The sequence below is a fragment of the Hemicordylus capensis genome, chromosome 1 (genome assembly GCF_027244095.1).
Source record: "Hemicordylus capensis ecotype Gifberg chromosome 1, rHemCap1.1.pri, whole genome shotgun sequence".
In the NCBI taxonomy this organism is placed as follows: domain Eukaryota; kingdom Metazoa; phylum Chordata; class Lepidosauria; order Squamata; family Cordylidae; genus Hemicordylus; species Hemicordylus capensis.
In genome coordinates, this window is record NC_069657.1 from 67,219,326 (window position 1) to 67,247,177 (window position 27,852).

The window sequence follows — 27,852 nt, forward strand, 5'->3', positions numbered from 1 at the left end:
TGTCAGTCCAGAGATCACTTGGGATAGGCCCATAGTTGTCATGGCCGCTATGAACTCCTGAACTGCACCAGACAACCCGGTCCCGAAGTGGATATTGAAGTCCCCCAGCACCATAAGCCTGGGGGACTCCAACGCCAAACCCGAGACCAAGTCCGCGAGCTCAGTTAGGGACTCTGTTGGGCAGCGGGGTGATCGGTACACCAACAGAAGTCCCAATCTATCCCTGGTCCCCAAACATAAGTACACACATTCAATATGATCAGACACTCTTATAGGGATCCTGGTAAGGGAGATATTCTCCTTAAAGACCACAGCTGCTCCACCTCCCCGCCCACACTCCCCTACCTGCTCCTCTACAGAGTACCCTGGAGGGAGAAGCTGGTCCCAAACTGGGCCCCCAGCCTCTCCCAACCAAGTCTCTGTGATACACACCAGGTCAGCCCCTTCATCCCTGATCAAATCATGGATTATTTCAGATTTGTTTTGGACTGACCTGGCGTTACAAAGGAGCAAGGCATTATTTGACCTGGCATTATTTAAATATGACATTTAAATAAAGATAATCAGTAATACTAATGACTTAATTGTTACTTTAACGAAACTCTAATCTGGAACAATAATTTAAAATAGCCTCAAGATATCAGAAACATGCAGAACATTAAAATATGCTTTTGACTGATCTTCTGTAATTACTTCTCACACATCTGAGAGCTCCCCCTACCCTTTCCTGGCTGTTTTGGGGGCTTGAAGAAATAAAAACAAAAATTTATTTTATACCCCACCACCAAAGACTAAGTAGTTTAAGGAAATTAATACTAGGAAATAGTAGTAGTAGGGAATTAATAGTGACAGTGTGCTATTAATCAGGGATGTTCATGAATGTTTTGGCATGGTGAGGAGTGGTACCTTTAAGCATGTGTAAAGCAGGTCCTTGCCTCCTCCTCTGCAGCTGCCTCACCAGTTTTCCAGGTGCAGTGCTGCATCTCTCAGAAGTCCGCTCACAGTCACGGGGTTTCACCCATGTGCTGCAGGAGGAATGCAAATGACCACTGTGCATGTGTGGCAGTCATTTGCGTGGTCAGCAACATCATACTGACCACGCACATGGCCACTGTGTATACGTGGTGGCCATGTGCATCCCACTGCCACACATAGGCTGCTGAGTGAAGCCCCACAACCACGTGCGGACTTCTGAGTGGTGTAGAACCACACCTGGAAAAGCAGATGGGCAGCAGAGGAGCAGGGTAAGGTCCTGCTTTGCTCATGCTTAAAGGTACCATTCCCCACCCTGCCAAAACATTGGTGCACATTCCTAATTAATAGCACTCTGTCATTTTTCTGTTGAAGGCCAAGTTGAAGACAGATCATCCTGGAGATAATCTATCTATGTGGTCGTTAAGAGTCGACACCAACTTGATGGCACTTAATCAATCAATTCAAGCAATTATTTTTCTATAAACTGAAATTAAAAGAACAAATTAGACAATAAAGAAATTGGTGGAAATTACTCATAGTACTAGCATCTAGCGGCTGATGTTGCCATGCGAGGAAAGAAAATCTGAAGCTGCGAAGAGAATTACAATTGGAACATGGAATGTAAGAAGCATGAACATGGGAAAGATCAAGACAATGAAAGATAAAATGAATCAACTACAGATTGACATCTTGGGCATCAGTGAATTAAAGTGGACTGAAATAGAACACTTTCAGTCAGAAAATGATACCGTTTACTACACAGGACACAAGAAATAAAGAAGGAACGGTGCTGCTTTCATAGTCAGGAAGGATATAGCAATGACAGTACTTGGGTACAATGAGGTCAGTGACTGACTAATATGAATTCAGTTTCGTGGACAACCCTTTAACATGACAGTTCTTCAAGTCTATGCCCCAATGACTGATGCAGAAGTTGATGAGTTTTATGCTCAAGTCCAGTATGAAATTGACAGAACGTGCAAGCAAGATGTGATGCTGGTGGTTGGAGACTGGAATGCCAAAGTTGGAAATGGTAAGGAGGAGAACACAGTCAGCCTATATGGCCTAGGAAACAGAAATGAAGCAGGAGAATGACTTATTAGTTCCTGCCAAGCCAGTGATCTCTTGATTGCCAACACATTCTTCATACAACCAAAGTGGCGCCTATACACATGGACATAACCAGAAGTAGTACACAGAAATCAAACTGATTACATTATTGGTGCAAGGAGGTGGAAGAGCTCGGTTATAACAGCAAAAGCGTGGCCGGGGGCCGATTGTGGAACAGATCACAAACTGCTGCTCACATGCAAGTTTCAAGTTAAGCTAAAGTGGGAAAACAAAGCTATCCAGCTTCCACGATATGATCTTGAGAATGTACCCACCATTTTCAAGGAGAACATCAGCAACCGCTTTGAAGTTCTGAACCTCATTGATAGGGAACCAGAGGAACTGTGGAATGAAATCAAAGAAGTTGTTAAGGACAAATGTGAAAAGAGACTGTCAAAAACCAAGAAACGGAAGAAAGCAAAATGGATTTCAGAAGAGATGATGGAAATTGCCAAGAAGAGGAGAGAAGCCAAAGTCAAGAAAGATAAAGACCTCAGGAAGGAATTTAACAGGGAATTTCAGAAAGCTGTTAGAAGAGACAAGGAGCAGTATTACAATGGCATCTTTAAAGATCTTGAGGATGGAAATAGACAAGGAAAAATAAGGAAGGTTTTCCAAAAGATCTCTAAACTCTAAAAGACGTTCCAACCTCAAATTGATATGTTAAGGAATGCCAAAGGACCGATAGTAACTGATTCAGAGAAGATCAAACAGAGATGGAAGGAGTATACTGAAAATCTGTACAGCAGGAGCAGCAACATCCAAGGTACTCCAGAAGATATTCCCTACTTGCAAGAACCTCTAGTACAGGAAGATGAAGTTACATCAGCACTCCAGTCATTACCAAGTTGGAAGGCTACAGGAATTAATGGAATAACTACAGAGATATGGCAGGCAACAGAAGAAGAATCAGTCAATTCTCTAACCAAAATATGCCAGCAATTTTGGAGACTGACACAATGGCCAACAGATTGAAAGTGGTCACTCTACATACCGATACCAAAGGAAGGAGACTTAACAGATTGCGCAAACCTTCACACAATATCCTTAATTTCACATGATAGCAAAATAATGCTCAGGATCATCCAATGCAGATTAGAGCCCTACGTGGAAAGGGAAATGCCGGGTGTTCAAGCTGGTTTCAGAAAAGGACGAGGAACAAGAGACATCATTGCTGATTCACGCTGGATAATAGAGAAAGCCAGAGAATAACAAAAAGAAGTCAATATGTGCTTTATTGAGTACAGAAAAGCCTTCGATTGCATTGACCATGTCAAGCTGTGGAATATCCTTAGGAAAATGGGTGTCCCAGAACATCTCATTGTTCTCATGAGAAACCTATACACAGGACAGGAAGCCACAGTCCAGATGGAACACTGCCGCCACAGTGGAACACTGCCGCCCAGCTACTGCCGCCACAGCGGCTTCCCCCCCTCTTCAAGTTAAAGGGGGGAATGCTCCTCTTCCCCCTTCCCTGCAGTTACTGCAGTTACTGCTGCCGCCAAGGCTTTCTGCTTCTTCTTCTTCTTCTTCTTCTTCTTCTTCTTCTTCTTCTTCTTCTTCTTCTTCTTCTTCTTCATGTAAAAGGGGGGAATGCTCCCCTTGCCCCCACCCAGCTACTGCCACCGTGCCTTTTTTTTTAAAGGGACAGCTAAAACCTTTTTGCCCCTGGCTATCTAGAATAGCTAATGGATGGGGAAGAGTTAGTGTGTAGGAATAACAATAGGCCCAATTCCAATATGACAAACCATGGGATACAAAATCCAAAAAGCAATAAATGTTATGGACCTACTCCTACTTTTATTTATATTTTTTAAATTTTAATAAAAACATATACATTGATTATGTTTGTTTTAAACAGTATGTGTGTTTATTTATCCCCATTTAATTCTTCAACTTCTCTCCTTTGCTTCATGCCCTCACAATTTAAACCTTCTGTAAAAGTTCCTCATGATTAAATACTCTGGCTGACATCCTGATTAAATTACTCCTGATTTCTGTGGCCCCTATGGTGCTGAGGTGCTCTTCAAGTTGTTTTGGAATTGCACGTAGGGCGCCAATTACTACTGGGATTATTTTGGTCATCTTCTGCCACAGCCTTTCAATTTCAATTTGTAAATCTTTGTATATTGTTATTTTTTCTATTTCTTTTTCTTCTATTCTGCTATCACCTGGTATTGCTATGTCAATTATTTTGACTTGTGTTGTATTATTATTTATTATTATTATTATTATTATTATTATTATTATTATTATCCCCCCATGCTGATTTGGGGCTACAGTGGGAGAGGGAAAAGAGTTGAGGAACTCGGAGCCCACTCACTGCCTGCCCTTCCACTTTTGCCACTTCCTCTCTTCCCCTAACAGTGCAGGCCCTGCAAGCCTCAGGGCCAAGCAAACTCTTTCTTCCTGACTTGCAGCTTTTAATGGTGCTGTGGGAGCTTCCCTCCGTGATCAATCAGGCCCAACTACAGCCAAGCCAACTGTTGCACGCATCACTTACTTTTGGGCTCAGGCACTTGAGAAACCAGGATGGAGGCTCCTGCTTCAGCAGCCGCAGCAGCAACAAAGTGGAGGGAGGCAGGGAGGTGGGAGGGACAGAACATGCTAAGTGGGGAGGAGGAGGAGGAAAGCAACCCATGAGGAGAGCTCTGCCCACTCACCTTCTTCCCTGGGAGCTACAGCGCTGGCAGCAGCACAGCAAAGCATTCCCTTATTCTTAGCTAGGCAGGCAGCATTGCTGGCAGGCAGGGGGCAGTGGTGGCGCCCATGCCCACCAAAATTCGATTAATTTGCTCGAGTGGGCAGGTGGCAGTGCCACCCAAAAATTGGTCTCCTAGGCAACTGCCCAAGTCTCCCTAGTGGGCTGGCTGGCCCTGCTTGGTAGTCAAGTTGTGCAGGCCTTGTGTCATTATGCACAATTAAGACTCTGCATTGAAGTAGAAAATATGTTGATCAGACAGTCATGTTCTGTAACCTGAAAGGTTTCTATATTCACAATTTTTACCTCATGAACGATGCATAATTGCTGCATATATCCTTTATGCAGGTTTCTTTGAGTACTACGGAGACAGCTCTTGCTCTGAACAGATATATTTGCACAGCTGTGTTTCCATTACTCACAAGGTGTGCTTCTCTCTTTTCGGGAACTGAGCATTATGTCTCCCTAATTGATTCCATGCTTCATACAATATATCGACTATCCAAAGGACGATCTCTTACAAAAGCCCAAAGAGACACTATTGAAGAATGTTTGCTTGCTATATGTCAGTAAGTATATATACAACACTGTTTTATATAAGTGTGTTCTGTTTTATATAAGTGTGATTCTTAACTTTAAAAAAAATCATATTCTGTCAATGCAAATTTTGTTTTGAGGTGGAGGAAGTATTAGTTTAGAGGAAATTGATCTGTACTGCTGTTCTTGTAAATCTGCCCATTTACCCTGTAGGAGTTTATAGTTTTAAATCCCTGATGCCTTCCCATTCTACTCTTAAATCCCAAAAGTATATATTTGATGTACAGGGTAGCATCGCTTTTCCATTCTACTCATTTTACTTGAGCATCTTTTTCTGAAAATTGTGAGTATAGTAATGATTCATGTGTTTTTTCCATACTTCCCCAAAAAATGTTAATGCTCATCACTAGTCTAGGGTACTAAATTATTAGGATGCAATGGAAAACTCATGTTTATAATCTGTGAGGATGTGATTCAAGTAACTAATCATTGATTGATTGATTGATTGCTTGATTGATTAAGTGCCGTCAAGTTGGTGTTGACTCTCAGCAACCACATAGATTCTCTCCAGAACTATTTGCTACTTTAATGTGGTCAAATACAACCCAGTATGGCTACTGCTTTGTCCTAGATTGTTGTCAAATTTGAGATTAACAGCAGGGGGGAAATATCATCTTCTTCATTTCATCCCATCATGGCACAGTCAGCTGAAATTAGAATCTTCCTGATCCTATGTCACTGCTTCTCTAAATACGAACATAAGAACAGCCCTGCTGGATCGGGCCCTAGGCCCATCTAGTCCAGCATCCTGTTTCACACAGTGGCCCACCAGATGCCGCTTGAAGCCACAGGCAGGAGTTGAGGGCATGCCCTCTCTCCTGCTGTTACTCCCCTGCAACTGGTACTCAGAGGCATAGTGCCTTTGAGACTGGAGGTGGCCCTCTGACTAGTAGCCATTGATAGACCTCTCCTCCATGAAGTTATTTCCCTCTTAAAGCCATCCAAGTTGTAGGCTGTCACAACATCTTGTGGTAGAGAATTCCACAAGTTGATTATGCGTTGTGTGAAAAAATACTTCAGTTTGCTGGTCCTAAATTTCCTGGCAATCAATTTCATGGGATGACCCCTGGTTCTAGTGTTATGTGAGAGGTAGAAGAATTTCTCTCTATCCACCTTCTCCACTCCATGCGTGATTTTATAGACCTCTATTATGTCTCCCCACAGTCTTCTTTTTTCTAAAATAAATAGCCCCAAGTGTTGTAGCCTTGCCTCATAAGAATGGTGCTCTAAGCCCCTGATCTGGTCACCCTCTTCTGCACCTTTCCCAGTTCTACAATGTCCTTTTTTAGATGTGGTGGCCAGAATTGTACACAGTACTCCAGGTGTGGCCGCATCATAGTTTTGTATAAAGGCATTATAATATTAGCAGTTTTATTTTCAGTCCCCTTCCTAATGATCCCTAGCATGGAATTGGCCTTTTTCACAGCTGCCACACATTGAGTCGACACTTTCAATGAGCTGTCCACCACGACCCCAAGATCCATCTCTTGATCAGTCATCAACAGCTCAGATCCCATCAACGTATACTTGAAGTTAAGGTTTTTCATCCCAATGTGCATCACTTTACACTTGCCAACATTGAACCGCATTTGCCATTTTGTTGCCCACTCCCCCAGTTTGGAGAGATCCTTTTGGAGCTCCCCGCAATCTGTTTTGGATTTCACTACCCGAAAGAGTTTCTTATCATCTGCAAATTTGGCCACCTTGCTGCTTACCCCTACTTCTAGATCATTTATGAATAAATTAAAAAGCACCGGTCCCAGTATAGATCCCTGGAGGACCCCACTTCTTACTTCCCTCCATTGTGAAAACTCTCCATTTATCCCTACCCTCTGTTTCCTGTCTTTCAACCAGTTAGCAATCTACATATGTACTTGTCCTCTTTTCCCATAACTGCTAAGTTTCCTCAGGAGTATTTGATGAGGAACTTTGTCAAAAGCTCTTTGGAAGTCTAGGTATACTATGTCAACTGGATCACCCTTATCCACACATTTGTTAACATGCTCAAAGAACTCCAAAAGGTTCATGAGGCAAGATTTCCCTTTGCAGAAGCCATGATGGTTCTCTCCCAGCAGGGCCTGTTCTTCTATGTGCTTTATGATGTTATCCTTGAGAATGCTTTCCATCAATTTGCCTGGAACGGACGTTAAGCTAACCAGCCTGTAATTTCCCGGATCACCTCTCGATCCCTTTTTGAAAATTGGTGTTACATTGGCTACTTTCCAGTCCTCTGGTACAGAGCCTGATTGCAGGGATAAGTTATATATTTTAGCAAGGAGGCCGACAATTTCACATTTGAGTTGTTTGCGTACTCTAGGATGGATGCTGTCTGGCCCTGGCGATTTGCTAGTTTTCAGTTTTTCCAGACAGTTTGGAACATAATCTCTTGTCACCTCTATCTGACTCAGTTCTTTAGCCTCCATCCCTAAAAAGCCTACTTCAGGAACAGGTATATGCTCAGTATCCTCTGCCATGAAGACAGATGCAGAGGTCCAACCGCCTCCCTGGCAGGTTTCCTGCATCTGATGTATTTAAATAAGTTTTTGTTATTCCCCTTGATACTTTTGGCTAAATGTTCCTCAAACTCTCTTTTTGCCTCCCTTATTGTCACCTTGCATTTCTTTTGCCAGAGTTTGTGTTCCTTTCTGTTCTCCTCATTTGGACAGGCCTTCCAGTTTCTGAAGGAAGTCTTCTTCCCTTTTATGGCTTCCTTGACTTTACCTGTTATCCATGCTGGCATCCTCCTGGACTTAGTGGTACCTTTCCTCCTTTCAGGTATACTGTCTAACTTGGCTTCTAGTATTGTGGTTCTGAGTAAACTCCATGCATTCTGGAGTGAAGTGACTTTCTTCATTTTCCCTTTCTGATTTCTTTTCACCATATTCCTCATTTTGGAGAAGTTTCCTCTTCTGAAATTCTAAGTGTCTGTGTTAGACTTCTTTGGTTATTCTCTCCCCACATGCATGCTGAATTTGATCGCATTATGGTCACTGTTCCCTAAAGCATCGCTGACACTGACATCCCGCACCAGGTCCTGGGTGCCACTCAGGATTAAGTCCAAGGTCACCTTCTCTCTGGTTGGTTCCAAGACCAACTGTTCTAGGGCACAGTCATTCAACGTATCTAGAAATTTGACCTCTCTGCCATGACCTGACTGTGAATTTACCCAGTCTTTGTGTGGGTAATTGAAGTCACCCATTATTACTGCCCTGCCTCTCCTTGAAGCTTCCCTGAATTCCTCCTGCAACTCCCAATCACTGTCAGCGTTTTGATCTGGAGGGCGATAGCACGTCCCCAGTAGCAAATTTCCTTTCAGGCCTTGTATTGTCACCCACAGGGTTTCTGTGGAGGACTCCGGTCCAGCTATGTTTTCTACTTTGTTAGATTCTATCCTTTCTTTAATATACAGTGCTACTCCACCTCCAAGGCGCCCCTCCCTGACTTTTCTATAGAGTTTATATCCAGAGATAAGTGTCCCACTGGTTCTCACTGTTCCACCATGTTTCTGTTATGCCCACTATATCTATTTCTGTGTTAGCAGCCAAGCACTCCAGCTCACCCATCTTGGCTAGGAGGCTTCTGGCATTGGCATATAAGCACCTATACGCTGAATCTCTTCCCTGGTGTCTGCTATCTTTCTTTTGACTCTTTGACCAGCTGGCACAGGCTCCTGTCTGCTCTTTATATGGTTCTGCTGTGTCCCCTTCTGTTTTATCTGAATCCTCTGCACCCTCGCACTTTGAGGGATGGCATTTGCTGAACGAAGCTACTGTCTAGCTCCCGTTGGCTATTCCCCAGGTGTCATTTTAAAATCTGCTCTGCAACCTTTTTGATTTTAAGTGCCAGCAGTCTGGTACCATCTTGGTTCAAGTGCAGCCCGTCCCTTTTGTACAGGCCTTGCTTGCCCCAAAATGTGTCCCAGTGCCTAACAAATCTAAACCCCTCCTCCCGGCACCAATGTCTCATCCATGCATTGAAACTCCTCAGCTCTGCCTGTCTCATTGTACCTGTGCATGGAACAGGTAGCATTTCTTAGAATGCTATCTTGGGGGTTTTGGACTTCAGAATGCTACCTATCAGCCTAAATTTGGCTTCCAGGACCTCCTGACTACATTTCCCCGCATTTTTGGTGCCAACGTGCACCACGACACCTATCTCCTCCCCAGCACTGCCTAACAGCCTATCTAGACGCTGCATGATGTTTGCAGTCTTCACACCAGGCAGGCAAGTCATCGTGCGATCAACACGTGGGTCACAAACCCATCTCTCTATACCTCTAATGATCAAATCACCCACTACAAGGAGGCCCCCACCCCCTGGAGGAGTATCCCCTGTGCGAGAGGATATGGGCTCATCATCCACGGAAGGGGTCCCTTCTAAACGAGTGTTTCCCTCTTCCTCAGACTGATTTCTTCCTTCCCCGAGACCTCCATTCTCCCTAACAGCAGTGGAGATATCAGCCCTGGAGTGGGATGCCTCTACCACATCCCTGAACGTCTCGTCCGCATGCCTCTCTGTCTCTCTGAGCTTCTCCAGATCCACCACCTTGGTCTTGAGGGAACGAACTTGTTCCCTGAGAGCCAGGAGCTCCTTGCACCGAGCACATACCCATGACTTCTGCCCATGAAGCAAATAGTCATACATGTGGCACTCTGTGCAATGCAATACACTGGGAAGTGCCCCCTCTCCTGCTGGCTTTCTAGCTTCATAGTGGTTAAATAGTGATCCCCCCACCCAACAAATGTTTCCATTCTACATGAATAAACAGATTCTAATCATGCTCCTGTTTTTCTTTTAGGGAATCTGTTTTACAGAATACTTGTACTGAATGTCTTGCATTCCAATCACTCCTGTTATTGTCTTGCAGCTTTATCAAAATATATGCAGATTACTAATGATGATTTCCCCCCCAATTACAGTCATCTACGGCCTTCTATGCTACAGCAGCTATTGCGACGGCTAGTTTTTGATGTACCTTTACTTAATGAATATTGTAAAATGCCACTCAAGGTAAATATTTCTATTACTATTAATGACACAAAATATTTCATTATTTTTAGGGCTTTCGTTTCTTTTTCTTCAAATTTTTTTTGAAGGTTCTAGGAGTTGTAGGTAACAATCATTGGTGTTCAGTCACTTTCTCTTCTACCTTTTTGAAGTATGGATTTGGCATATTATCATTTGACTACCTTCAGTTTTGCCCTTAATTTAACCAGAAAATTGACATTTTGGACTAGCAGCATTCTCCAACCCATGGGGAAACTTTGCAGTTTCCCAGGACACTCTGCTGCTGACCTAAAAGCCACCATTTTATAACAAAGAAACTTCAAAGGGAAACCCCAGCAAGGAACGAATGAACTAGAATTTCTCAGGAGGATTGATTATATTTGTTTTGGCTTAAACAAAGACCATATTTTCTTATCTCAATGCATATTAAGTAATTTAGTTCAACCAGGAAGACTGTACTATAATCTGTTTTACTTGTGGGCTTTCCAAAGGCATATGTTTGGCTTCTATGGGAAACATGATGCTGAACTAGATAGGCCTTGGCCTGATTCAGCAAAGCTCCTATGTATGTTGGTGTAAATTATTACTGTAGTTATCTCATGCATCTCACTTAAAAGTAGCCACCCACAGCCCCTTTCTTATTCCATAGCTTTTTTTATCTCATTGTTCACAAGACTGGGTCCACCATCTACAAGCTCTAAAATGAAACCATTGTTCCTATTTCAATATTTCTGTTAACTTAGCATAGCCAGGAAGCCTGTTTTATCTACTATTTCTGCTGTTGTGAATCATCACTGTACTTTAATTTCTTACCTTTTAACTTGAATAATAATGGTCACATATTACACCTCTCCCATTCCCTTGTTCTTTGGAAAACTTTACAATGTTTTCCAGCTTTGTTTAGTCCCATGTACTTAAATATATGCTTGCTAACTGAGGATAACACTTCATGCATCTGATGAAGTGGACTGTAGTCCTCAAAAGCTTATGATGAAATAAACCTGTTAATCTCTAAAGGTACTTCAAAACTCTTTGTCAATTTGTCCTAGTATTCTTCTTCCTTTAATATATAACAAATATTTTCTGCTATTCATAGCTTCTAACAAATCACTATGAGCAGTGCTGGAAATATTATTGCTTGCCTTCAGGATGGGGGAGTTATGGAATTGCAGCTGAAGAAGAGTTACATTTAACTGAGAAACTTTTCTGGGGAACTTTTGATTCTCTTTCTCATAAGGTAAAAGTAGTAATCCAGATTAACATTTGCAAGAATGAAACACTACAAAGCTTACCTTTGCACTGCACAAATTGCTTTTTTGAATTCTGCTTCCACTTAATTCTATAAAGACTAAGAATAAAACCATCTAGCCAAAACAAAATATTCTGCTTAATTACTAAAGGCTCTATTCAGACAACAAGATCCACAGACCCACTGATTTAGTAGATTTTAGAACTGGGACGAATTTCTCACACTGTCAGATAAATGTGTACACTTTGTCATTTCTTAACAGATCCAGCCAACATGGAAGTCTTACATTTTTGAAGTATAGAATTTGCGTTTAGTTTTGTCTTTCATTTGTCCTGAAAATTATCACTAAGATGAACTTCCTTTTGTTGATGACATGTGCAAAATTCAAATTCCAAATAATTATCCTCCCCTTATTCTGTAAAGTCTTGAAATACAGTCATTTTCTGTGCTAATATTGATATAAAATACCTCTTACCAAACTGAATTTCTAATAAGAGTGTGTCAGCTTCTCTGAAATGGCATAGATAAATAATTAAGATCTCACCCACTGTTTAGGCTGAAAGTAGCTAATATCCATATTCAAAAATATGAATGCCAAAAATGTAGATATAAAAATAACACATAATCTGATGTACAGTGATGGAATTGCTTCCTGAAGTGTCAAACATTTTCAAGTCCTTGAAAACAATCCCACCCCCAAAAGGACAAAAGGAGTGCTTTTACTGACACACTGCTGAAAATATTCACAAAAGACGCTCTCCCTTTCAGATCAGCCCTAGTTTTAGATTATTTTTCTATTCACAGATTTTGCCATCACTGTGAACAGAGCCTTTAACAATTACTTCTGATGCAAAGGATGATGTATATATATGGCCCTTATGCTGGCTTGATTTTCTGCTATGCGCATGCATTTTAAACATTTGCTTCTTCATTTAACGGCATCTACTAATGCTGCTTCCATATGGCTGTGCGGTCTTGACTAACACTTTGCATGTTTTTCTATTGGACTTTCCAACCAGTTCCTATCTCTCCTGCAGAAGTACGATCCAGAGCTCTTCCGAATGGCCTTGCCTTGTTTAAGTGCTATAGCTGGGGCTTTGCCACCAGATTATTTAGACACTCGAATTATCTCAACTTTAGAAAAACAGACTTCAGTGGATGCTGAAGGAAACTTTGATCCCAAACCTATCAACACAGTGAAGTGAGTCATAACAATCTTACTCTTAATTACTAATCTGGGACTCTTCTTTCAGCCTCCTAGGGGCCTTATCATGTCTGTAACAGAATCTAGTGTTATACAAAATCAAAGCATTCTGTGAATACTAATTCTCATAATAAGCCTTGTTATGCTCTTCTGTTGAAGCCAATGTTGCATTAACAGGTCGGTTATGAGCGGAACTGACTGACATCCTGTCTCTTGATGGTCATTGGAACAGTGCTAGTGTTTAGAATGGAGTGCTTACTGTAGCCTGGAGCTGTAATAACCTCTTCCTTCCAATTCAACCTCTTATTACAATTCTCCAAGGAACACCTTTGTAATGAAGTGGCTGGTTTGTTATATTTCCTGTAAACAGAAACATAATGAGAAAGCATAGTTTCTTGTGCATATGTTAAACTAGAGCAAACATCTCACCACTCATCTAGTTATTCATATGCCTATTTGAAACAAATTATATGTAAATAACATTGCTCTTTTGTTTTTTGTAGCTTTACTCTTCCTGAAAAGTTGGAGTATATTGTCAACAAGTATGCTGAACATACACATGACAAATGGGCCTATGACAAGGTATGGATCATTATAAACCTGACAGTTATCAGGAAAGGACAACTAAAGAACAATGCTAGAAATCTGTCCAATTTATCTCCATGACAAATTTGCCTTTCCATCAGCTATTGTACCAGAGCAGCATTTTGATAGTGTTTTTCACATTCTGCCTGCTCCCACTCACCCCATAGCTGTGAATTTTCTGACAGCTTCTGAGCACAATAGAACATTGGCATATATAGTTTTATTTGTAATATTTATTTATAATTCTAAGAAGAAATGTTTTCTTAAAATATTGTAAATATAATTTATATTGAATGGCTCTTCTTTTCTTTGGGACATATAGAGCCCTTTCTCATGATCAGTGAGAAAGGGCTAGAGGGTGTATGGAGAGGAAGGCTTGAAAAGCTTACCTCACCACAAACGGTCATTGGCCTGGGTCTGGGCACAGAGGTCGCATGCCCAGACATGCAGCTGCCTCCTCTGACAGTGTGGAGGGTCGGGAGCCAGGACATGTTGTCCCAGCCCTCGGAACTCCCATAATGCACTGAGCAAGTGCACAGTGCATTGTGGGTATCCCCCTGGCGACAGGCAGGAGCCCCGCAGTCTCAGACCTGGCTGCAAGCAGCCAGTGCTAGCAGACAATTAAAACAATGGGTGTAAGGGCATGCCCGCTCCCTTAACCCTGTTTAAGAGGCTGGCCTTTTTGGCGGGTTTGCTGCTGTACCACCCTGGGAGCCACGTGGCTCCCAGCAGTTCTTATGATCAGCCAAGACCAGGCTTGGCTTTCTTAGCCCAGTTTTGGCTGATCATTGTTTCATTGCCTAAACTGAAATATGGTTTTAATATGGTAGATTGTGACCATATTAATAGATCAGCAATTTTAGGCTAGTGGCTTTTTCCAAGGTAGACACAATTATTCCCAAATGGTTCCAGCCTGAAATATTTCTTGTTATCTTTATCAATCTGGTCAGCAGATAAGTTCCATAGAATTTACTTAACCCAGCAGCTGTTTATAGACTTTCATTTGGTACAGAGCTGCACAACTTCAGCCCTCCAGCTGGTGCATCTGTCTTCACAGCAGAGGATACTGAACATATACTTGTGCCTGAACTGAGCTTCTCAGGTACAGAGGCTAACGAACTGTGTCAGATAGAGGTGATGAGAGATGATGTTCTAAACTGTCTGGAAAAATTAAAAATTAACAGATTGCCAGGGCCAGATGGCATCCATCAGAGTCCTCAAAGAACTCAAATGTGAACTTGCTGACCACCTTGCAAAAATATGTAACTTATCCCTACAATCAGGCTCTGTACAGGAGGACTGGAAAGTATCCAATGTAACACCAAATTTCATAAAGGGATTGGGGGTATTGGCATGTCCAGGAAATTACAGGCCAGTCAGCTTAACGTTGGTTGCAGGCAAATTGATGGCAAGCATTCTCAGGATAAAATTGTTAAGCATATAGAAGAACAGGCCCTGATGAAGGAGAACCCCCATAGCTTCTACAAAGGTAAATCTTGCATAGCTTCTGCAAAGGTAATTGTTCCCAGACCCCAGCCCAAGAAGACACAGACAACCATTAATGGGTAAACTGGCCATAGCTTTATTGAATTATATAACAAAGAGCAAGCGAACTAGGTTGGGAAGCCCACCTCCCCAAGACAGTGCGGGGCCTAGCAACGGCCAGGTTTGGCCACCCTAGTCCTCCCCCGCGCCTTGCTTGGGCAACACAACCTGGCTCAGGAAGGCATCAGGCACCCGCCTGATACCTCCCCCTCATTGCCAACCACCTAGAGGGGGTCTGGATTCTTCTAGGCCTTTGCCCACCCCGGACTGTGCAACCCAAGGGTTCACAAAGTCCTGAAGCCAGTTCATGGCGAATTGTCATCTCTGGGCCACACAAACCACAAGGGAGCGATTGACCAATCCCCATTCAACTATCCAAGGATGCTCACTGATGTTAAACCCCCACTACTTTTAACCCAAACCCACACGGTCCCTGCCACACAGGGAGGTCAGCCTTGGCCGTCCTGCCTCACCACTCTCCAACACTGCCCTAAGCCCCTTCTGAATATTAGATAAATATAAATCGCAACCCATGACCGACCAATGCACCCCATCAGGCAGAAATAAGGGGGAAAAGGAGGCCGAAAGGTCCGGCTGTGCCAACACATACCCCCCATTATTAACTATGAGCTTCCCTTTGGTGGAAGATGCCTTACAACGGGCACACTCAATCCCCCTCAAAGACTGCACCCTTCACCAAACTCTACCCTACAGCCATTCCACCCATACAATTTGTATACCTGGGAAACTATTCCACAGGGACATAATATCAGAAGAGGGCTGCTGGATTATGGAGAGCCCAGTTCGCTTGCCCAGGCCATTTCCCCCTAAATGCAACACCAAAACATCAGGACAGGAATACCTATCTACATAATCAATTAATGCCGGGAGCAACTGCCCCCAAAGCATGCCCCGCAACCCCAGCCAGGCAACTGTGGCTCGAAGCCCCAAACCAAGTTGGGTGCCAAACTGGGAGGTGCTGGCCCTCTTGTATGCCCAAAATATCAGCGAATGGCCACAGAGAGGCACTCGTACTGGAGCCGCCACCCCACCAGCACCTGTCAAAAGAACAGAAACAGATAACAACGGCCACTGCTGGAACTTCAGCTCACGTAGCACAAAAACGCCTTGGATCTCCATCGCCCGATCCTCATCATATCCCTAGGGTGCAGGCCAATGCGACTGGCTGTAGTGGCTGCCCCAGTTTGGAAAAATGCAGACTAAGCCCTCAGGCCGACACCCCCCAAAAGGTCATCGCCTTCTTCAGGACTGCCTACAGCTGATACTGGGTAAGGGGGTCTACACCCTCATGAACAAATAAGCCCCCAGATGAATCATGGTGGCCCGATACATACTGCCGAAGTGCAGCCACCAGGCATAAATGTGGGTCAGAAGCCGTGTGCAAATGAATCACCTGACCCCTTCCCCTCTGATCCGTCTTAGAGACGCGTAGAACCAAAGAGACACCCTGATCTACTAAGGACAAATCTGTGAGCTGCAGACAGTGCCCAGCAGGCGACTGACTGCTGCGGGGCAACACCTTGCTGGGTCTGAATGCCCCAAAGAAAGAGACCAGGGAAGCTGCCCTCATTAATGCCGCTTCCCCTGGAGACAGGCAACAAGCCGGTAATTGATGGATCAAGGCCGATAGAGTGGCAAGGGTCAGGGGCCTCCTCTTGTTGGGGCAACTAGGCATCCCCCTAGACCACCCCTCAAGCATCCGCTTCACCTGAGGGTCCCCCATTGAATTTAGCATGCCCCTAACCTGGGCCTCGAAGGCCAGAGCAGATGCATAACCGCCCATAGTAGAGGCAGCCTTACCAGCCCCATAAAGAGACACTAAGAACTGCATCAAATGCTCTACGGGCACTGGCCATTCCTCTGCAAGGCCCTCCCTTTGCCTGAATGCAGCAAAAGCCGCAATCTTCGCCCCATAACTGTTCCTGGTAGCAGGCACCAAAGAGGCCTCGATAGCCTGCCGTGCCTCTACACACCAAGCCTCCAAAGGGCCTCTGGCATGGGCTTGGCTTCCGCATGGCTTCCGACGCTAGTTCCCGAAACCTGTCCAACTGAAAGCAAGGTAGGGCATCTGCGATATTATTCTGAAGCCTGGGAACATGCCTAGCCACAAACCCGATATTGGCCCTCAAGCACTGCAGGACAAATGCCCTCAACAGACCCATGACCCTAGAGGAGCGGGAGGTCTGGGAGTTAACCACCTGGACCACCGCCTGGTTGTCACACCAGAAACGGACCGTGGAGTTAGCAAACTCCCCAGCCCACAAGTGCACCGCCACGACAATGGGGAAGAGCTCCAGGAAGGTAAGGTCCCATGTAATACCATCCCTCTCCCAGCTGGCTGGCCATCGACCCACACACCAGCACCCCCGGAAATAGATCCCAAAGCCTATGCCCCCCACAGCGTCAGAGTGAACCTGAAGTTCAGCCTCATGTAGCTGCTCTGTCCTCCAAAACAAAACGCCATTGAAGCCATCCAAGAAAGTGGCCCAGACAGCTAGGTCCGCCCTAACCCCCTCGGTGATCCGCATTCTGTGATGGGGGGCCCTTAGGCCTGCCATAAGGTCACAGAGACATCTGAGGAAAGTCCTACCAGGCACTACCACCCTACAAGCAAAACTGAGGTGATCCACCAACACCTGGAGCTCCCTAAGCGTGACCTTATGTGCAAACTGCTACACCCCCAAAAGACCCCGCAGGGCTGCCAACTTTTCCAGTGGGAGGCAAGAGTAACACGCCACTGTGTCTAATTCAATCTTAAGGAAGGCCAACCGATTAGCCAGCCCTTCTGTTTTTTCCTGAGCGAGGGGAACCCCCAGCTTCCTAGCTAGCTGCATGAAACTCTGCAGAAGGAGGTGACATTCCCTGGAATTGGCCCTACCAGCAAAAAGAAAATCATCTAAAAAATGAGCTGTAGACATAGAACCTGCCAATCTCTTGACCGCCCATTCCAAAAAGGTGCTGAAAGCCTCAAATGATGCACATGATATTGAGCAACCCATAGGGAGAGCCCGGTCAAAATAATACTTCCCTGCAAAGCAAAGCCCAGCAGGTCAAAGTCATCTGGTTGAACGGGAAGCAGGTGAAAGGCGGATTCTATGTCACATTTGGCCAGCAAGGCGCCGACCCCTTTCCCTCTAACCATGCTCACCGCCTCATCAAAAGATGTGTAGCGAACGGAGCAGAGATGGTCAGGGATACCATCATTAACTGAACCCCCCCCCCCCCCGAGGATAGGACAAATGGTGGATGAGGTGAAATTCACCCGGGGCCTTCTTAGGGACCACGCCCAGGGGGACACTCTCAAATTAAGAAAGGGTGGGCGGTCAAAAGGGCTGGCAACCCTACCTGCCCACACTTCCTTATCTATTTTCTTAAACACCACCTCCTCCATACCAGTTACAGATTTAAGATTGCTAGCCGTGAAAGCGGCCCTTCGTGAAGTGGAAGGAATCCTAAAGCCCTCCCTGAAACCAGAGCTCAACAGGGTGGCCGCCCTCCTATCGGGATAGCTTTATAATAGCTGCTCCAGAACTGGCAATTTAACTGGGCTGGGCCCATTTACCCTGAGGGGGTGTTGGGGGCCCCCCCTTCTTACCACCACCAGGCCAAGGCCTAGGACCTGTCCCCCACCCCCGGGCTCTTGGGCAAGCAGAACTCGGGTGCTTGACTCCACACACGCCACAGGCATTCTGAAACCTGCAGGTCTGCCTACCTCAGTGGCCGCTGCTGTTGTTTTCCCAACAGACCAGCTGGGGTTGAACCCACTGCTGGCCCGCTGCAGTCAGAGAAGCGGCAGCTCCCGGCTTGGAAAGCAGGTGCCCGCTATCTGACCTATCGCCCTCCGCTGGCCGTGTGGGAGACATGATGCGCACCCAATGCTCCAAGTGGGGTGCCTCCCAGGGCAAGGAGGGGTCCAACCCAGTCCACATTCTAAAATTTTCATTGTATCTAACCCATGCATTGCCAGAAAAATCTGACACCGCCCTATGGATGATGTCTAAGTACTTAACCAAGGCCAGGCCCCTAGCGGGCTGTGCCTTTAGGACCACTCCCATATAAATGGTATAGCCAGAAAGCCAGTTGTTCCACAATTTCTCTACTGGCTTTCTTTTTGTTGCCTCGTGCTCCTTGTACGATTCGCCTTCTTTATGCTTATAGCGAGAACATGTCCACAAATTCCCCCTTCAAAATCTTTTCCCTAGTAGCCGGCAAGAGGTGGTCCCCAAGTGGCAGATCCAGGGCCCCATAGGGAGCATGTCGCGGTGAGGGCAAGATCCCCCTCGGGTAGAAACCAGCCGCAGGTTCAGCACTTACCATAGGTGCCCCAGCAGGCGGCACAGATCCCTGCCACACCTGTTCACCCGTACTGGCTAGTGCCCCCAGCACACACACCCCGGTGGCCCGGGTACCCAGGATTATGTGTAAGTGGCCCACCAAGGGGCAACGCCCCATCCCTCAGCAGCTGGTATCGGCCAGGGCAAGAGCGGCCACTGGCCGGTACCGCTGTGTGGTGCAAATGTCTCAGGCTCACCCACTGGAATACAATACACCACATATAACTGTAGTCGAGAAGAAAGAAAAACAAGTCAAAATAATCGACATAGCAATACCAGGGGATAGCAGAATAGAAGAAAAAGAAATTGAAAAAATCACCAAATACAAAGATCTACAAATTGAAATTGAAAGGCTGTGGCAGAAAAAGACCAAAATAATACCAGTGGTAATTGGCACCCTGGGTGCAGTTCCAAAAGACCTTGAAGAGCACCTCAACACCATAGGGGTCACAGAAATCACCATCAGCCAATTACAAAAATCAGCTTTACTGGGAAGAGCCTATATTCTGCGACGATATCTATAAAAATTGACAATAAAATTCAGCCATCCCAGGTCCTTGGGAAGGACTCGATGTCTGGATAAAACAAACCAGTCAATAACACCTGTCTGACTGTGTAAACAAGAAATAATAAGTGAGGCACTACCTTGGCGTGGTTGTGGGGCTTGCGTGCTCTGAGGAAGGTGAGAGCTATGCCAGAGGTCCAACCATACTGGACAGGTCTCACCAGAGGAGCCAGACAAAGAGTGCCTCTCCCATCAACAATATGGTGAGACGTAACTTTAATAAATCTATACCGGATCGGTCGTCGCCCGGGTCAACAAGGACCTCGCCAGGTGCTATAGTCCCTGGACATCTGGTGGCAAGTGGGCAACAGGACTCAGGATCTTCAGTTGAGCAAGCAGGGCTGAAGACAGCAAAGTTACTGGAAGAAACGTCGCTTAACCGAAAAAAATATACGAAAAATGCCAACAAGGAAATAATGATCTGCTATTACAAGTCTAGTCCAACTAGAAGAGGTTATTTAAAAAGAATGTACCAAATTTGGAAAGAGAAGCATCCAGATACAGAAATCACAGAACAAAGGCTAGCAGACCAGAGAAGATTCATAATAAGAAATAAAGTATTCACAGGAGTTGAGCTGGAAGAACTGCAAAGAGCAACACAGGCTCAAGACATGGAAGAAGAATTACCACCAACTGAAGCAGTTGCTCAGGCGCAGGTGAAGGAGGTGTTAGAAATCGAGGATGCCACTGTTGTTGAACTGTTTCAAAATCAAAACCAGGCAACCTCCCCTTTGCCTTCACCTCAAAAACCCAAATGCCATTTAACAGAAAAGCAACAAGAACTAAAGCAAAAAATAACTGAGCACATGAACCAAACAACCACCAGGGTTCGACTTCCAGCTCTAAAAACAGTTGCCAAAAAACAACTTGCTCAGGTATTAAAAGATGTCAATGCTTCACTTGCAGAAATAACAGCCAATAATTTGCAAGAAACAAACCAACTAATGTACAGTGCAGCAACAATAACAACACAAGAGCTCGGATATAAGATCAATGGACCTGTAAAAAAAGAAAGTAGTACATCACCTAAATAGAAGATTAGATTAGCAATAGCAAGAGCACTTACATTTATATACTGCTCTATAGCCGAAGCTCTCTAAGCGGTTTACAATGATTTAGCATATTGCCCCCAACATTCTGGTTACTCATTTTACCGACCTTGGAAGGATGGAAGGCTGAGTCAACCTTGAGCCCCTGGTCAGGATCGAACTTGTAACCTTCTGGTTACAGGGCGGCAGTTTTACCACTGCGCCACCAGGGGCTCATTAGAAAATAAGATCTCCAGGCTTAGATCAGATGCTAGTAAATTGAAAGATATGAAAGACAAGAAGCTGAAGAATGAAAACACCAAACAGTATCTGATCCAAAAATACCACCTAGATTCAAGGAAAATTAGAGAAGTCCTGGAAATAATAAAGCAGCAAATAACAGCAGTGTCAAAGAAGATTAGCAGATATGAAGCCAGAATTACACAACACAGGCAGAATCTCCAATTCCAGTTGAATCAGAGACGTTTCTACCAAAGCATAGAAGGAGAAACTGCAAGAAACCTAGAAACACCAAATAAAGAAGAAACAGTGCAATTCTGGGGGAAATTATGGGACAATCCAATAGATTATAATAAAAAAGCAGGCTGGATGAAAGAGGTCAAAAATGTAACCAACAAATGCAAGATCTAATAATAACACCAGAATTAATAAGTGAAAGAGCAAAGAAAATTAAAAATTGGTCTGCTCCAGGTGACGATGAACTGCGTGGCTTTTGGCTTAAACACCTAACAAGCTTTCATAAACAACTGTCAAAACAGTTCAATCACATTTTGCAAGGAGGTGATATTGAACAATGGCTAACAACTGGGAAAACTCATCTCATCATGAAAGACCCAGCAGAAGGTGCAGTTCCAAGTAATTATAGACCGATAACCTGCCTGCCAACCATGTTCAAATTATTAACTGGAATAATAGCAGATGAAGTGATGCAACACTTATTAACTAACAAACAGCTTCCAGTTGAACAGAAAGGAATTTTCCGAACACCAGAGGCACAAAAGACCAGCTGCTGATTGACAAAATGATTTTAGAAAATTGCAAGAGAAGAAAAACAAATCTAAGTGTTGCATGGATTGACTACAAGAAAGCCTTTATACAGCCTATATTCTGCGATGATATCTATAACAGCAACAACATTGATAATAAAATTCAGCCATCCCAGGTCCTTGGGAAGGACTCGATGTCTGGATAAAACAAACCAGTCAACACCTGTCTGACTGTGTTAAAAAATAATAATAATAATAAATCAACTTTATTTGTTAGCCAGCACATAACAAATTGTTCTCTGTGCAGCTCACAGCTGCCTTTGTAAGTTTGTCTGACATTGTAAATTAATAATAATAATAATAATAATAATAATAATAATAATATAATACCTGGATTGCAAGGAGCTCCAAAAGGATCTCTTCAAACTGGGGTAGTGGGCAACAAAATGGCAAATGCCATTTGTGAGTGCAAAGTGACTGATATTGTGATTGTAAAGTGATGCATATTGGGGCAAAAAATCCCAACTTCACATATACGTTGATGTGGTCTGAGCAGTCAGTGACTGACCAAGAGAGGGAACTTGGAGTCGTGGTGGACAGCTTGTTGAAGTTGTCGACTCAATGTGTGGCAGCTGTGAAAAAGGCCAATTTCATGCTTGGAATCAATAGGAAGGGGATTGAAAATAAAACTACTAATATTATAATGTCCTTATACAAAGCTATAATGCGGGCCCAATTGGAGTACTGCATACAGTTCTGGTCTTCATATCTTGTATCTTCATATCAAGTAAAAATACTTGGCTTTTTACCCAGGCTTTTACATCATCGTTTTTACTGCTGCTTCTGTGTTTTTTTATCTGTTGTATTGTTTTTATGCCTGTTTTTATATGTTTTTATGTTTTTTGCTTGTTGTTTTTATTGCCTTTTTATTGTATGTTTTAACTTTTGTAAACCGCCTTGGGGTTTTCTTTTAACGAAAGGCGGTATATAAATGTATGTATGTATGTATGTATGTATGTATGTATGTATGTATGAATAAATAAATAAATAAATATCTGTCTTAAGAAGGACATTGTAGAACTAGGAAAGGTGTAGAAGAGTGCAACCAAGATGATCAGGGGCCTAGAATACCGTCCTTACGAGGAAGGGCTACAACACCTGGGGCTTTTTAGTTCAGAAAAAAGACGACTGAGGGGAGACATGACAAAGGTGTATAAAATTATGCATAGTGTTGAGAAAGTTGATAGAGAGAAATATTTCTCCCTCTCGCATAACACTAAAACCGGGTCATCCCATGGAACTGATTGCCAAGAAATTAGGACCAACAAAAGTAAGTACTTTTTCAGACAATGCATAATCAACCTATGGAATTCTCTGCCACAAGATCTGACAGCCAACATCCTGGATAGCTTTAAGAGGGGTTTAGATAAATTCATAGAGGATAGGTCTATCAATGGCTACTAGTCTGAGGGCTATAGGCCAGCCTCAGAGGCAAGATGCCTCTGAATATCAGTTGCAGGGGAATAACAGCAGGAGAGAGGACATGCCCTCAACTCCTGCCTGTGTGGTTCCCAGAGGCATCTGGTGGGCCACTGTGTGAAACAGGATGCTGGACTAGATAGGCCTTGGGCGTATTCCAGCAGGGCTTTTCTTATGTTCTTATCTTCTTACAAATGGGAATGTCCAGTCATTCAGGGCACAAGTGAGACAGGATCATTATGAGAAGGGTATTCACTGTCTCTGCAACATGTATTACATGATCATTTTTCCTCTTTCTTTGTATGGCTGGACTGTCTCCAAAAACAAAATACATGTGGGATTTATATGCTGTTGTACTTCGGTGTTAATCCAAACCATAATGCTGATAGCCTTCTTTTGTAGCATCTGTAAATCTGTATCAACTAGGACATCTGATACTGTCTCTGAACATGGTTTTTGCTGTGGCTTCTAATAATTTATTGGCCAATTCATCTAATCATTTTTCTTTCTTTTAAAAAGCAATTTATGTCAGTAACCATTCAGAGTTTTCCTTGGTAACTAGATATATGTGATAATTATATATTTTATGAATAGTCCATCTTTTTTCAGAGCAATGGTGGATGGAAATATGCTGCTTCACTCGATGAAAATATAAAGACACATCCTTCAATAAGGCCTTTTAAAACATTAACTGAAAAGGTAATGAAGACAAGCTTAAGCTGTTTTTGTACAATTAAATCAAAGGTTTAGTGCAGTTTTTTATTAATACTGTCTGTGCTTTCATTTGAAATCAAGACATGTCTCGGTGTCAAAGATCCATTGCACGTATGCTGTGTGATTATGCTAACAGTTTATATTGACTCATTGTCATTTTGTTTAAACATAAACTTCCTTGTGTGCCCTCCTGTACAGAAAGGCAGAGTATAAATTTAATACCATACATATACTGTATACATTTAGTTTAGCTTGTCAAAATGTGAGAGAAAAGACTTCTATAAGGCTCCAGTTCAGAATCTTAAACCTAATCTCTCTTTCTCTGCCCTCAAAGTTAGAATCATCTGTTAGCTCCTTAACAGAAATTCTGATTAAAAGCTAAGTGTTTTAGGCCACAGTCAGCTTCAGAATTAGGTACTTTCAAGTTGTTTAATTTCAGCAGCTGACATCCACAGCAGCACACTGTGGACATGCCAGGAAGATGAGTCCACACTGGGGAGATAATTTGTAGTATTGAGTGCTCAGCTGAGGGCTGCAAGGTGCTCAGAGACATATTGGGGGGCGGGACACAGCACAATTCTAGAAGCAGTGCAAATAACTGCAATTCACTCCTCCCTGTTCTGCACATGGGCACAATGGTTTTGGGAAAGCTTTCTCCAGCATGGTTGCATCTTCCTGGCATGCCCATGGTGCACTGCTCTGGATGCTAGCCACTATATTTAAACACACCTAGCTCTAAGGTAGATTGTGATCTTAATGAAAGTCTCTTAGAACAAATCCATGCTGTGTGCTGTGACTAGGTAGATCACTAGGTTTTTAAATACTTGTTTGTGTGTTTAGGGATTTGTTTCCTTCAGAGAGCAACCACCCAGAGTGACAAACATAAAAATAGAATATAAACCTAATAATATGATAAATAGTCATATAAAACACCATAAAATAGGAGCAGCAGGGGGAAAAGACTCCAGCTAGATACAAATAATGCATAAAATTGAATTTTAAAGAGCAATGTGAAAAAAATTCTTCAGCTGGCACAAAAAAATGCATCAGTTGGAGTGAGACAAACCTCCCTGGAAAGTGTTTTCCAGAGCTAGGGTGTCAAAACTGAAAAGGCCCTATCACAAATAGCCACTCATCTAACCTCTGACAGCTGGGACAGCTCACAGAAATCTTAGTAACTGGGCAGGTTCCTATGGGAGCAGACATCCTTAAGTTACCCTAGCCTTTAGGGCTTTAAAAGTTAAAAACAGTGGCCTACATCCCTGTGATGGAGGCCACACAGTTGGACATTGGTAGTCACACAAATAGCCTCCGTGCATCTGTGGAGGTCTCTCAAATGGCCTCCACACATCTATGGAGGCTGGAACCAAGCCACTGCTACCCTGAACTGCTGAGGGGGAGTGCCAGTGGGGCTTAGAGGAGCTGCCACTGCAGGTGCAAGTAAGGTGCCCTCTCGCTGCTGCCCTTAAAACACTCTTAAAAGATTCCCCCACCCCTTTGCTTCTAAAGGGGAATCCTCGCCAGATTGAATATGAGGAAGACCGTCTGCTTCTCTTAGGCATGATGCAGGTGAATTATTGATTCGATTACTGATTGTTAAAAAGTGTTGAAAATAGTAACAGTTAAAATATGATGGTTATCTTTGAAATTTCTGGTGATTTTTTTTTAACAAATTATTTAAATGTTCACTGAATATATTCTGGTGTAAAAAGCATTGCATTCAGCTAATTTCATTGGAAAAACTGTGCATTCAAAATTTGTAGGTCATCAGGAAGTACGACTTTATTTCTTATAAACTCTTCAAAATATGTAATATTCCAGAAGTCTCCAGAGTTTTGTCATACAAAGCAAACAAAGCCCTGTAGCATTGACCCAAGAACTTTTTACTGTTCAGAGAAGCAGTAAAAAAGTGATCACATGGCACTATGAAGTTATATACCCTGTTCCAGAGTGCAGGAGAACAGCCTTCCTGGCTCTGTTCTGCCAAAAAGATAATCAGTAGGATGATGGGGTGGGTGTGGATATTTGCCTTGTGTTTCCTCCTGATTGCCAGGGGGAATATGTAGCTTTAAGCTAGTGGGAAGTTTATAGGCTGCTGCCAGTGGCGCACCTAGGAAATTTTGGTGCCCGGACCCAAAGGGCTTTGGAGCCCCCCCTTCTCGCCGCCGCTGTGAGGGCGTCCCTTAACATTTTTAAACTTTAACAAAAAAGAGGAGAAACCTGCATTTGGGGGGGGGGCTCCAAATGTCCTGGAGGGCCTCCCCAGAAGCCTGCTGCCGATCTTTGCCGTATGGGGGGTGAGCCGAGCAGGCCTCCCACATGGTGGTGTGGCAGTGGGCACAACGACTTGTGGGCCTGTTCAACTGGTCAAGCGCCCCTTGCTCGCGACGTTAGATTCCCACTGTGCAGATGTGATGGAGCATCCTGCAGTTCTCAAGGGCTGCTGGGCCAGATGGACAGGCCCACCAGCCACTGCACCCACTGCCCCACCACCATGGGGGTAGCCTGCTCAGCTCACCCCCCAGCACCCTGCCGTGCATATGGCAGCTACAAGGCAAAGATCAGCATGGTGGGACAGTGGCGGAGTGGGCGCAGTGGGGTGGCGGCAGGAGCCGCCCCCCGGACATTGGAGGCCACAGACTGGCGCCCCAAAGTCCGGGGGTAAGAGAGACTCTGCCCACTGCTGCATTTCTGAATCTAAGAGAAAACAGCCCATGCAAGCCAGGCTGCTAGATGCAGGGAAGAAAGAGGTTTCAAGTAGCTGTAATACAGGCATTTTACTCTGTTCCCTCCACCCCCACATTCAGATCAATTTCCTGTATCTATCCTAGCAATATCATGTCTAGAAAAAGATTTATGCAATACCAATATAATTAACATTGCTGGTAATACCCCTCCCCCCACCCGAGATATTAAGCACATCATTGAAACACCAATTGACTTCAGAACTTCATGCTTGTTGTTGTGAACAAAATGTTTACTTTTAGGCTTTTTAAAGGTGAAACATTACAAAATGTGTATTAACTTCTTTTTTTTAAGGAGAAGGAAATATATCGATGGCCTGCCAGAGAATCCCTTAAAACCATGTTGGCAATGGGATGGAGTCTAGAAAGGACTAAAGAAGGCGAATCAATGGTACAACAGCGTGAAAATGAAAAGCTCCGCAGCATATCACAATCCAGTCAAGTAAGACTGAACTGTTTTTAAAAGATAGAAAATAATTTTCTCTAGAAAAATGCTCATCTTTTTCTACAGTATCTATCTTACCATATTAGGGCTAATTCCTATGTCTCTCTCCCCCTTTTTAATGTTTGGGCAAATTCTGGCATGGTGAACTGTTCTGAGGTCTGCATGAAGCATGTCAGCTACCAACCTCCATTATTATGTTTTGGCTCAAGTGGGGGAAATTAGTGTCAAATTGTGCAGACCCATGAACAGCAAGAAAAATACCTTAAGAGCTGTGCAGGACAGGCAGCCATGACATGGATGCGAAAAGAGGATGGAGATGTGACTTTGAAAACAAAGAGTTGCTTTGAGAGGTACTAGGGGTACAGGAAGTGAAAGAGTGGTTTTTTAGGCACGTTACCAAATTGCTATGCTAGGAAGGGGGATAAAGATCTAAGGGTGAAAGAGAGAGAGAGAAGAGGAAAGCCGTGTGTCATATCTACCTAGATTGTGCTGGTGGGAATCCTCTCCGGGGAGCTCAAACACAACACAAACTCATGGGCATA

At 43.8% G+C, this 27,852-nt stretch overlaps 1 protein-coding gene across 23 annotated transcripts in view; it reads left to right on the plus strand.

The window, feature by feature from the left end:
* The window catches only part of RYR3 (ryanodine receptor 3), a 644,727-nt gene that overhangs the window by 373,256 nt on the left and 243,619 nt on the right, over positions 1-27,852 (plus strand). For 16 of the 23 annotated variants that reach the window (XM_053280309.1, XM_053280347.1, XM_053280383.1 and 13 more), the window contains 7 exons: positions 5,135-5,355; positions 10,303-10,393; positions 11,487-11,627; positions 12,659-12,840; positions 13,347-13,425; positions 24,017-24,106; positions 27,161-27,307. In XM_053280309.1, the coding sequence (XP_053136284.1) occupies positions 5,135-5,355; positions 10,303-10,393; positions 11,487-11,627; positions 12,659-12,840; positions 13,347-13,425; positions 24,017-24,106; positions 27,161-27,307 (951 nt within the window). The remainder of the gene's footprint in view (positions 1-5,134; positions 5,356-10,302; positions 10,394-11,486; positions 11,628-12,658; positions 12,841-13,346; positions 13,426-24,016; positions 24,107-27,160; positions 27,308-27,852) is intronic. The other 7 variants (XM_053280358.1, XM_053280400.1, XM_053280426.1 and 4 more) reach the window with 3 other exon arrangements.